This window comes from Mercenaria mercenaria, chromosome 1, assembly GCF_021730395.1.
Source record: "Mercenaria mercenaria strain notata chromosome 1, MADL_Memer_1, whole genome shotgun sequence".
Taxonomy (NCBI): Eukaryota; Metazoa; Mollusca; class Bivalvia; order Venerida; family Veneridae; genus Mercenaria; species Mercenaria mercenaria.
Genome location: NC_069361.1, coordinates 62,619,854 through 62,632,840, shown reverse-complemented (window position 1 = coordinate 62,632,840; position 12,987 = coordinate 62,619,854). Strand labels below are relative to the sequence as shown.

General features: G+C 36.9%; 1 protein-coding gene across 3 annotated transcripts in view; it reads left to right on the top strand.

Moving 5' to 3' along the window:
• Nucleotides 1–12,987, top strand: part of LOC123536147 (5'-3' exoribonuclease 2-like) — a 114,904-nt gene that overhangs the window by 60,071 nt on the left and 41,846 nt on the right. For all 3 annotated transcript variants that reach the window (XM_045319001.2, XM_045319012.2, XM_053549170.1), the window contains 3 exons: nt 7,841–7,944; nt 9,358–9,437; nt 11,559–11,615. In XM_045319001.2, coding sequence (XP_045174936.2) covers nt 7,841–7,944; nt 9,358–9,437; nt 11,559–11,615 — 241 coding nt within the window. The remainder of the gene's footprint in view (nt 1–7,840; nt 7,945–9,357; nt 9,438–11,558; nt 11,616–12,987) is intronic.

Genomic DNA, 12,987 nt, shown 5'->3' with positions numbered 1-12,987 from the left:
TACAGTATAGTTGATGAAAGCAGGTCACTATTAGTTTTAGCACAGTGAGGAGAGGCTCAAGAAAGCCGTAGGTACAGTATAGTTGATGAAAGTATGTCGATATTAGTTTTAGCACAACGAGGAGAGGCTCAAGAAAGCCGTAGGTACAGTATAGTTGATGAAAGTATGTCGATATTAGTTTTAGCACAACGAGGAGAGGCTTAAGAAAGCCTTAGGTACAGTGTAGTTGATGAAAGTAAGTCGATATTAGTTTTAGCACAAGGAGGAGAGGTTTTAGAAAGCTTTAGGTACAGTATAGTTGATGAAAGAAGGTCGCTATTAGTTTTAGCACAGCGAGGAGAGGATTAAGAAAGCCGTAGGTACAGTATAGTTGATGAAAGTAGGTAAGTATTAGCTTTAGCACAACGAAGAGAGGCTTAAGAAAGCCTTAGGTACAGTATAGTTGATGAAAGTAGGTCAGTATTAGCTTTAGCACAACGAAGAGAGGCTTAAGAAAGCCTTAGGTACAGTATAGTTGATGAAAGTAGGTCAGTATTAGCTTTAGCACAACGAAGAGAGGCTTAAGAAAGCCGTAGGTACAGTACAGTTGATGAAAGTATGTCGATATTAGTTTAAGCACAACGAGGAGAGGCTTAAGAAAGCCTTAGGTACAGTGTAGTTGATGAAAGTAAGTCGATATTAGTTTTAGCACAAGGAGGAGAGGCTTTAGAAAGCTCTAGGTACAGTATAGTTGATGAAAGAAGGTCGCTATTAGTTTTAGCACAGCGAGGAGAGGATTAAGAAAGCCGTAGGTACAGTATAGTTGATGAAAGTAGGTAAGTATTAGCTTTAGCACAACGAAGAGAGGCTTAAGAAAGCCTTAGGTACAGTATAGTTGATGAAAGTATGTCAGTATTAGCTTTAGCACAACGAAGAGAGGCTTAAGAAAGCCTTAGCTACAGTATAGTTGATGAAAGTAGGTCAGTGTTAGCTTTAGCACAACGAAGAGAGGCTTAAGAAAGCCTTAGGTACAGTATAGTTGATGAAAGTAGGTCAGTGTTAGCTTTAGCACAACGAAGAGAGGCTTAAGAAAGCCTTAGGTACAGTATAGTTGATGAAAGTAGGTCAGTATTAGCTTTAGCACAACGAAGAGAGGCTTAAGAAAGCCTTAGGTACAGTATAGTTGATGAAAGTAGGTCAGTATTAGCTTTAGCACAACGAAGAGAGGCTTAAGAAAGCCTTAGGTACAGTATAGTTGATGAAAGTAGGTCAGTATTAGCTTTAGCACAACGAAGAGAGGCTTAAGAAAGCCTTAGGTACAGTAAAGTTGATGAAAGTAGGTCGATATTAGTTTTAGCACAACGAGGAGAGGCTTAAGAAAGCCGTAGGTACAGTATAGTTGATGAAAGTAGGTCGATATTAGTTTTAGCACAACGTGGAGAGGCTTAAGAAAGCCTTAGATACAGTATAGTTGATGAAAGTAAGTCGATATTAGTTTTAGCACAACGTGGAGAGGCTTAAGAAAGCCTTAGATACAGTATAGTTGATGAAAGTATGTCAGTATTAGTTTTAGCACAATGAGGAGAGGCTTAAGAAAGCCGTAGGTACAGTATAGTTGATGAAAGTATGTCAGTATTAGTTAAAGCACAACGAGGAGAGGCTTAAGAAAGCCTTAGGTACAGTATAGGTGATGAAAGTAAGTCGATATTAGTTTTAGCACAATGAGGAGAGGCTTAAGAAAGCCGTAGGTACAGTATAGTTGATGAAAGTATGTCAGTATTAGTTGAAGCACAACGAGGAGAGGTTTAAGAAAGCCTTAGATACAGTATAGTTGATGAAAGAAGGTCGCTATTAGTTTTAGCACAGTGAGGAGAGGATTAAGAAAGACGTAGGTACAGTATAGTTGATGAAAGTATGTCAGTATTAGTTGAAGCACAATGAGGAGAGGCTTAAGAAAGCCTTAGATACAGTATAGTTGATGAAAGAAGGTCGCTATTAGTTTTAGCACAATGAGGAGAGGCTAAAGAAAGCCTTAGGTACAGTATAGTTGATGAAAGTATGTCAGTATTAGTTGAAGCACAACGAGGAGAGGCTTAAGAAAGCCTTAGATACAGTATAGTTGATGAAAGAATGTCACTATTAGTTTTAGCACAATGAGGAGAGGATTAAGAAAGCCTTAGGTACAGTATAGTTGATGAAAGTAGGTCAGTATGAGCTTTAGCACAACGAAGAGAGGATTAAGAAAGCCTTAGATACAGTATAGTTGATGAAAGTAGGTCGATATTAATTTTAGCACAAGGAGGAGAGGCTTAAGAAAGCCGTAGGTACAGTATAGTTGATGAAAGAAGGTCGCTATTAGTTTTAGCACAACGTGGAGAGGCTTAAGAAAGCCTTAGATACAGTATAGTTGATGAAAGTAGGTTGATATTAATTTGAACACAATGAGGAGAGGCTTAAGAAAGCCTTAGGTACAGTATAGTTGATGAAAGAAGGTCGCTATTAGTTTTAGCACAACGAAGAGAGGCTTAAGAAAGCCTTAGGTACAGTATAGTTGATGAAAGTAGGTCAGTATTAGCTTTAGCACAACGAAGAGAGGCTTAAGAAAGCCTTAGGTACAGTAAAGTTGATGAAAGTAGGTCGATATTAATTTTAGCACAACGAGGAGAGGCTTAAGAAAGCCGTAGGTACAGTATAGTTGATGAAAGTAGGTCGATAATAGTTTTAGCACAACGTGGAGAGGCTTAAGAAAGCCTTAGATACAGTATAGTTGATGAAAGTAAGTCGATATTAGTTTTAGCACAGCGAGGAGAGGCTTAAGAAAGACGTAGGTACAGTATAGTTGATGAAAGTATGTCAGTATTAGTTGAAGCACAACGAGGAGAGGCTTAAGAAAGCCTTAGGTACAGTATAGGTGATGAAAGTAAGTCGATATTAGTTTTAGCACAATGAGGAGAGGCTTAAGAAAGCCGTAGGTACAGTATAGTTGATGAAAGTAGGTCGATATTAGTTTTAGCACAACGAGGAGAGGCTTAAGAAAGCCGTAGGTACAGTATAGTTGATGAAAGAAGGTCGCAATTAGTTTTAGCACAATGAGGAGAGGCTTAAGAAAGCCGTAGGTACAGTATAGTTGATGAAAGTAAGTCGATATTAGTTTTAGCACAATGAGGAGAGGCTTAAGAAAGCCGTAGGTACAGTATAGTTGATGAAAGTAGGTCGATATTAGTTTTAGCACAACGAGGAGAGGTTTAAGAAAGCCTTAGATACAGTATAGTTGATGAAAGAAGGTCGCTATTAGTTTTAGCACAATGAGGAGAGGATAAAGAAAGCCAAAAGTACAGTATAGTTGATGAAAGTATGTCAGTATTAGTTGAAGCACAACGAGGAGAGGCTTAAGAAAGCCTTAGATACAGTATAGTTGATGAAAGAAGGTCGCTATTAGTTTTAGCACAATGAGGAGAAGCTAAAGAAAGCCTTAGGTACAATATATTTGATGAAAGTATGTCAGTATTAGTTGAAGCACAACGAGGAGAGGCTTAAGAAAGCCTTAGATACAGTATAGTTGATGAAAGAATGTCGCTATTAGTTTTAGCACAATGAGGAGAGGATTAAGAAAGCCGTAGGTACAGTATAGTTGATGAAAGTAGGTCAGTATTAGCTTTAGCACAACGAAGAGAGGATTAAGAAAGCCTTAGATACAGTATAGTTGATGAAAGTAGGTCGATATTAATTTTAGCACAATGAGGAGAGGCTTAAGAAAGCCGTAGGTACATTATAGTTGATGAAAGAAGGTCGCTATTAGTTTTAGCAAAACGTGGAGAGGCTTAAGAAAGCCTTAGATACAGTATAGTTGATGAAAGTAGGTTGATATTAATTTGAACACAATGAGGAGAGGCTTAAGAAAGCCTTAGGTACAGTATAGTTGATGAAAGAAGGTCGCTATTAGTTTTAGCACAACGTGGAGAGGCTTAAGAAAGCCTTAGGTACAGTATAGTTGATGAAAGTAGGTCGATATTAATTTGAGCACAATGAGGAGAGGCTTAAGAAAGCCTTAGGTACAGTGTAGTTGATGAAAGTAGGTCAGTATTAGTTAAAGCACAACGAGGAGAGGCTTAAGAAAGCCTTAGGTACAGTATAGGTGATGAAAGTAAGTCGATATTAGTTTTAGCACAACGAGGAGAGGCTTAAGAAAGCCGTAGGTACAGTATAGTTGATGAAAGTATGTCAGTATTAGTTGAAGCACAACGAGGAGAGGTTTAAGAAAGCCTTAGATACAGTATAGTTGATGAAAGAAGGTCGCTATTAGTTTTAGCACAATGAGGAGAGGATTAAGAAAGCCGTAGGTACAGTATAGTTGATGAAAGTAGGTCAGTATTAGCTTTAGCACAACGAAGAGAGGATTAAGAAAGCCTTAGATACAGTATAGTTGATGAAAGTAGGTCGATATTAATTTTAGCACAATGAGGAGAGGCTTAAGAAAGCCGTAGGTACATTATAGTTGATGAAAGAAGGTCGCTATTAGTTTTAGCAAAACGTGGAGAGGCTTAAGAAAGCCTTAGATACAGTATAGTTGATGAAAGTAGGTTGATATTAATTTGAACACAATGAGGAGAGGCTTAAGAAAGCCTTAGGTACAGTATAGTTGATGAAAGAAGGTCGCTATTAGTTTTAGCACAACGTGGAGAGGCTTAAGAAAGCCTTAGGTACAGTATAGTTGATGAAAGTAGGTCGATATTAATTTGAGCACAATGAGGAGAGGCTTAAGAAAGCCTTAGGTACAGTGTAGTTGATGAAAGTAGGTCAGTATTAGTTAAAGCACAACGAGGAGAGGCTTAAGAAAGCCTTAGGTACAGTATAGTTGATGAAAGTAAGTCGATATTAATTTTAGCACAACGACAGGAAGTGAGAGTAAGATAAAGCCCGTAAGGCTGAACGTATAAGTTGTTGAAAAGTAGTCATATTAGTTTGAAGCACAACGAGGAGAGGCTTAAGAAAGCCTTAGATACAGTATAGTTGATGAAAGTAAGTCGATATTAGTTTTAGCACAACGTGGAGAGGCTTAAGAAAGCCTTAGATACAGTATAGTTGATGAAAGTAAGTCGATATTAGTTTTAGCACAATGAGGAGAGGCTTAAGAAAGCCGTAGGTACAGTATAGTTGATGAAAGTATGTCAGTATTAGTTAAAGCACAACGAGGAGAGGCTTAAGAAAGCCTTAGGTACAGTATAGGTGATGAAAGTAAGTCGATATTAGTTTTAGCACAACGAGGAGAGGCTTAAGAAAGCCGTAGGTACAGTATAGTTGATGAAAGTATGTCAGTATTAGTTGAAGCACAACGAGGAGAGGTTTAAGAAAGCCTAGTACAGTATAGTTGATGAAAGAAGGTCGCTATTAGTTTTAAGCACAATGAGGAGAGGATTAAGAAAGACGTAGTACAGTATAGTTGATGAAAGTATGTCAGTATTAGTTGAAGCACAACGAGGAGAGGCTTAAGAAAGCCTTAGATACAGTATAGTTGATGAAAGAAGGTCGCTATTAGTTTTAGCACAATGAGGAGAGGCTAAAGAAAGCCTTAGGTACAGTATAGTTGATGAAAGTATGTCAGTATTAGTTGAAGCACAACGAGGAGAGGCTTAAGAAAGCCTTAGATACAGTATAGTTGATGAAAGAATGTCACTATTAGTTTTAGCACAATGAGGAGAGGATTAAGAAAGCCTTAGGTACAGTATAGTTGATGAAGTAGGTCAGTATGAGCTTTAGCACAACGAAGAGAGGATTAAGAAAGCCTTAGATACAGTATAGTTGATGAAAGTAGGTCGATATTAATTTTAGCACAAGGAGGAGAGGCTTAAGAAAGCCGTAGGTACAGTATAGTTGATGAAAGAAGGTCGCTATTAGTTTTAGCACAACGTGGAGAGGCTTAAGAAAGCCTTAGGTACAGTATAGTTGATGAAAGTAGGTTGATATTAATTTGAACACAATGAGGAGAGGCTTAAGAAAGCCTTAGGTACAGTATAGTTGATGAAAGAAGGTCGCTATTAGTTTTAGCACAACGTGGAGAGGCTTAAGAAAGCCTTAGGTACAGTATAGTTGATGAAAGTAGGTCGATATTAATTTGAGCACAATGAGGAGAGGCTTAAGAAAGCCTTAGGTACAGTGTAGTTGATGAAAGTAGGTCAGTATTAGTTAAAGCACAACGAGGAGAGGCTTAAGAAAGCCTTAGGTACAGTATAGTTGATGAAAGTAAGTCGATATTAGTTTTAGCACAACGTGGAGAGGCTTAAGAAAGCCTTAGATACAGTATAGTTGATGAAACTAAGTCGATATTAGTTTTAGCACAACGAGGAGAGGCTTAAGAAAGCCGTAGATACAGTATAATTGATGAAAGTAAGTCGATATTAGTTTTAGCACAACGAGGAGAGGCTAAAGAAAGCCGTAGATACAGTATAGTAGATGAAAGTAAGTCGATATTAGTTTTAGCACAACGAGGAGAGGCTAAAGAAAGCCTTAGGTACAGTATAGTTGATGAAAGTAAGTCGATATTAGTTTGAGCACAACGAGGAGAGGCTAAAGAAAGCCTTAAGTACAGTATAGTTGATGAAAGTAAGTCGATATTAGTTTTAGCACAACGAGGAGAGGCTAAAGAAAGCCTTAGGTACAGTATAGTTGATGAAAGTAGGTCGATATTAGTTTTAGCACAACGAGGAGAGGCTAAAGAAAGCCGTAGATACAGTATAGTTGATGAAAGCAGGTCAATATTAGTTTTAGCACAACGAGGAGAGGCTAAAGAAAGCCGTAGGTACAGTATAGTTGATGAAAGCAAGTCGATATTAGTTTTCGCACAACGAGGAGAGGCTTAAGAAAGCCGTAGATACAGTATAGTTGATGAAAGCAAGTCGATATTAGTTTTAGCATGAGGAGAGGCTTAAGAAAGCCGTAGATACAGTATAGTTGATGAAAGTAAGTCGATATTAGTTTTAGTACAAGGTGGAGAGGCTTAAGAAAGCCTTAGGTACAGTATAGTTGATGAAAGTAGTTTTAGCACAACGTGGAGAGGCTTAAGAAAGCCGTAGATACAGTATAGTTGATGAAAGTAGGTCGATATTAGTTTTAGCACAATGAGGAGAGGCTAAAGAAAGTGTTTGTGTTTATCTTGACTAGAAGAGGTTAATGAAAGCCTAAAATACAATGTACATTAGACATTGTACTAAAAAACCATCCAGGGTCTACCAAAATGTGGTTGTTATATAGAATAGTCTTAATAAATATACAGACATGATTGGTATGTAATGTTTGCCCATATTGTTCATACTGGTGACAAAGGTAAATAAAGTTAATACTAACTTTACTATGTAAAGAAGACTTCATACTTTACCACAGTTTGTTTAATGAAACATGTCATTTGGTAGGGGACATCGGTATCACTGATAAAACCTTTTGTCCATGTATCACAGTCATTTTGGACAACAAATGCTATTGCTATTCTGACTGAGTTTATTGTCAGATTCTAATGAAACTTTCACAGTATGTTAGTTAGTGTAAAGTTCAATATGTTTATGTGAAATTTATTGAGAAAGCTAGCATCTGTGTCATTGAAATGAAAAAAAAAATCTTCTAAAAGTCAGTCATGCTGTACAAAATGTGAAAATACAGTCGAACCTGTCTATAAAGACCACCCTTGGGAGAATCAAAATGTGGTCTTTATTGGTAGGTGGTCTTTATTCACAGGTTAAAATACACTGTAAATGTTAAAATTGGAAACAAAACATGTGGTCTTTAGAGCCAGGTGGTCTCTGTTCAGAGGTGGTCTTTAACACAGGTTTGAATGTAGTGAAAATCAGAAGATATTTTTGATATTTTTTAGTAAAGAGAAACATCCGTGGAAATGACAGACTGTTTGTTAGCCAGTCCCATCCTGCACATTCTTTCCTGGAAGCACTTTATGAGGAAAACAGAAATGACAAAACTGTAAGCTATTGTTTAATTTTTTACTTATCTCCTCATCTTCCATTGTTAACAGTTTTAAGAAAAGTTTTTCACATATTTTCATTCAAACATTTTATACAAAGCTTTTATCTCATACCTAATTATGAATATAGAATGTTAGAAACAAACTTTAAAAACTATAGGAGACATTTCAAAATAATGTTTTTATGACAGAATTACTTCTACTTCTTTGTGTTGCCTGGTAATGCTTCCTTTCAATTGTGCTCACCTCATCTTTAAATTGACTGAATATCCCCCTTTCATTTGTTCTCACCTCATCTTTAAATTGACTGAATATCCCCCTTTCATTTGTTCTCACCTCATATTTAAATTGACTGAATATCCCCCTTTCATTTGTTCTCACCTCATCTTTAAATTGACTGAATATCCCCCTTTCATTTGTTCTCACCTGATCTTTAAATTGACTGAATATCCCCCTTTCATTTGTGCTCACCTCATCTTTAAATTGACTGAATATTCCCCTTTCATTTGTGCTCACCTCATCTTTAAATTGACTGAATATCCCCCCACCCCCTGTATGATGCTTACTTTTTGAAAGACCTTTGATATTGACAACAGACAACTTTGACAATTTTTTTGCTGGGAAAGACTGATTGCATAAACAGGTCTTCATACATTGCTTGCATTTCAAGGACTTCATATATTGCTTGTATTTCAAGGTCTTCATATATTGCTTGTCTTTCAAGGACTTCATATATTGCTTGTCTTTCATGGACTTCATATATTGCTTGTCTTTCAAGGTCTTCATATGTTGCTTGTATTTCAAGGTCTTCATATATTGCTTGTATTTCAAGGACTTCATATATTGCTTGTATTTCAAGGACTTCATATATTGCTTGTATTTCAAGGTCTTCATATATTGCTTATGTTCTTCATATATTATGTTAACCTCTATACTTGAGCATGAGTTGTTTTACTTGTTGATAAGATTCTTAATGTGTAGACTTACAATATCTGTCATGTGTTTACGAATCGGATAGAAATATCCGTCCCGAGGGCACTTGTGCATTGGGCGGTAATGAGGCTAAGTGACGTCATGATGTTTTGTGTTAGTTCCACTTTAGTTTTGTCGTTTGTAGCGTAACATTATGTTTTTATGGTAAACAAACGTATTTTGATTCGAGAAATATACTATAAGGAACAGAGAGAAACCATCAAGGTACCTGCTTTTTTTGTATTTTATATAAACAATATATTATTAGTGTATGAACCGGTTGTTGTCATTAACAGCAAGAGAGTCATCTGGCATGGGGGGTGCCAGATGGGTTTTGCCGGCATGGGTAAAATAACCGGAAACGCCAGTCCGATGTGCAAGAAAGGCATATCAATATTGTAGGAAAAATGTGTTTTATATGTTACCTTTTCTATTTTCAGCAATTAGACATGAATACATCACTGTCTCAGGGAATGGGAGGCAAGGTTTGGGGAGATGAGTTTGTTTACCTAACAGGAGAGTAAGTCTTCATGCTTTTAAAACTATAGTTACTTATTGTCCTGAATATGTCCTAATCTGGGAAATGCAAGCAAGCAAAATAATATCAAACTCCAGTTTTTGATTCTTTACATGAGGGAGTGAAATGTGCAACACTCCTGGGGCCAAAAATTAGCACGGGTTAAGTGGAAATGTATTATTCAGGTACAGTGGTTAGACTTGATGACTCCAAAGGACCATAAAAAACAGGAGTTCAAATATGTGGAGATGTTTTGCAGTCATGTCTATACTTCTTTTGCAATAGTTAATAAAATAGATAGGAAGATCTTTGGAATCATAGAACGCTACAAAGGTAGTTTTTTCATGAAGGGTATCAAATATGCAGTACTTTCTTCCCCATCATAAAAGCTACAATTTATAGATAAACTGGCATTGGTGATGGACGAAATTAACAATTATAGGAAAATGCTCTTGTCAACAACACACATGAATGACATCACCCATCCCAGGGCTTCGGAAATTTGCCGGTTTGTTGGTTTTGGACCGATTTTTGACTTTTCAGACCAATTCATGAAGTGAAAAAACGAAAAAAATCGGTCCCGTAAAAATGGAAAAAAGTATAAATTTCAGTCTGATATCTCAATACACCATCTACTGCCAAGCAGGAAATTGTTGGTCGCACCCTCAGATAATCAAAAAAACGTGTCAAACGGTCTGATTGTCACTTTGATAATTGGTCCGTAATTAGCACGTGACGCAATCAGTGCTCACGCGGCACATCCTTTAATGTTTGCAGACAGCCGACTGCAATGTATTAAACATTTTTGACTGGTTTCCAAATATGTCTGACTGGATCCAAAACGTTTCGACAGGGATCCACTTCTTTTATTTAGAATCCGACGGATTGTTTATTTCAAAAGGCTATGTTTGATCACGGTAAAAAACAAATGGTCACTGCATTTAATCAAAGAGCTATAATTGTACATTATAGGTCTTTGATTTAATGAGACATCACACGGAAAACCGATCAAAATATTTTTATAATTACTTGATTTGAAAAAATTACAAGATTCATTTGTTGGAGCTCAAATTGAAACAAGTGCAGAAAATCGTCTTTGCAAAAAAGAAAAAGAAGAAAAAAATGGACTGGCAAACACGAATGATATAGAAAACCGGAGTGGCGCTGTTTATCAAATCGGTCTTTTAAAAAACGTTTCAAAATGAAATTTTGTTTACATCAGAAGAGAACATATAACTTCATAAAATGTAGTTGCTTATTGAAGTACAACATAAGTGAAATGAAATATCCGTGGCCAACACGCGTGACCTTTTGGTATTATACATGCGGGAAATTTGATCTCAGCGTTCATATAACGTACACGATTGTTAAGCAGTATAACATAGACATAGACATAGACACATTCGGTCCGCGGCAGAGTATTCTTAAAATACTGAGACTGTTTAGCAGAGAATATGTGTCGTGTAATTCACTTTGACGCATTGTATTTTATAGAATTCGGTCAAAGAATGAGGAAACATCACAAAGTATCTGCCGTGTATACGGTACCGGTCACGTGCGTTGGCTTTTAGACTAGTTACGCACACCCTGTCAATGCCTCGGTAATTTTATCCTTACAAGTATTTTCTCGGAAAAACATCGAAATTTAAACAAAGTAACGATCACACATAACACTGAATAACTGTCTTCATTGTATGGAAACACGCGGTGACCGGTAACTCAGTTTTAATGCATGACATGCTTATTTCTTTACTCTATCACGTTTTACAAAATACGTAATATTGGGAATGCGGTGGGTGGGGTAGCGCCGATGTCAGGATTTTCGTTTCGGACCGATTAAGTTATCAAAATTTCCGGAGCCCTGACCCATCCGATATGAACTTGAACGTTAGTATGGAAAAATATTGATGTTCTAGGTTCCATTGTAACTGAGAAAAACTTGTTTTGTTATGAATAGGATATTTCTGGTAGAGAAATGGGCAGATTTTCAATTTATAAATTATGGTGAAGGAAATCCAGAGAACAGATGTGTGGTCTGACTGATTCATTTTCAAGAAAAAATTGTTCTTTTTTTTTAGTCAGTTCTATGATTTTGTATTGTTTAGTATATGTTGTTTTCTTCAGAACTGTGAAAAGTCCCTTACCTCAGCTAGCTGATCTTGAAGATAACAGAGTAATAAGGTAATTATTTTTACTTGCTCTAAAACACATTTTACTGCTTTAGAAATAGCAATTTTGGTGATGCATTTTCCATACAGCTTGCACCAATTGTATATTTGCAGAAATATCTAGTAAGTTTAATGATTGGCAGGATTGCTTCAATGACACATAGTTATTGCCGTTGAATCACAGTATTCCACAATATGTAAGATTGTTAAATTTTTAGCTCACCTGAGCACAAAGTGCTCAAAGGTGAGCTTTAGTGATCGCCCTGTGTCTGTCGTCCGTCTGTCATCAACAGTTTGACTGTTAACACTCTAGAGGTGACATTTTTGGCCCAAACTTACTGAAACTTGGTCAGAATGTTACCCTCAATAAAATCTTGGACGAGTTCGATATTGGGTCATCTGGGGTCAAAAACTAGGTCACCAGGTCAAATCAAAGGAAAAGCTTGTTAACACTCTAGAGGTCACAATTTTGGTCCAATCTTAATGAAACTTGGTCAGAATGTTACCCTCAATAAAATTTTGGACGAGTTCACTATTGGGTCATCTGGGTCAAAAACTAAACTAGGTCACCAGGTCAAATCAAAGGAAAAGCTTGTTAACACTCTAGAGGTCACATTTTTGGCCCAATCTTAATGAAACTTGGTCAGAATGTTACCCTTAATAAAATCTTGGACGAATTCGATATTGGGTTATCTGGGGTCAAAAACTAGGTCACCAGGTCAAATCAAAGGAAAAGCTTGTTAACACTCTAGAGGTCACAATTTTGGCCCAATCTTAATGAAACTTGATCAGAGTGTTATCCTCAATAAAGTCTTGGACAAGTTCGATATTGGGTCATCTGGGGTCCAAAACTTGGTCACCAGGTCAAATCAAAGGAAAAGCTTGTTAACACTGTAGATGCCGCATTTATGACTGTATCTTCATGAAACTTGGTCAGAATGTTAATATTGATGATCTTAAGGTCCAGTTTGAATCTGGGTCATGTAGGATCAAAAACTAGGTCACCCGGTCAAATCAAAGGAAAAGCTAGTTTACACTTTAGAGGCCACATTTATGACCATATCTTAATGAAACTTAGTCAAAATGTTAATCTTATTGATCTATAGCTCAAGTTCAAATCTGGGTTAGGTGGGTTCAATAACTAGGTCACCAGGTCAAATCAAAGGAAAAGCTTGTTAACACTTTAGAGGCCACATTTATGACCATATCGTAATGAAACTTGGTCAGAATGTTAATCTTGATGATCTTTAGGTCAAGTTTAAATCTGGGTCAGGTGGGGTCTAAAACTAGGTCACTAGGTCATATCAAAGGAAAAGCTTGTTAACACTCTGGAGGCCACATTTATGACTGTATCTTCATGAAACTTAGTCAGAATGTTAAACTTG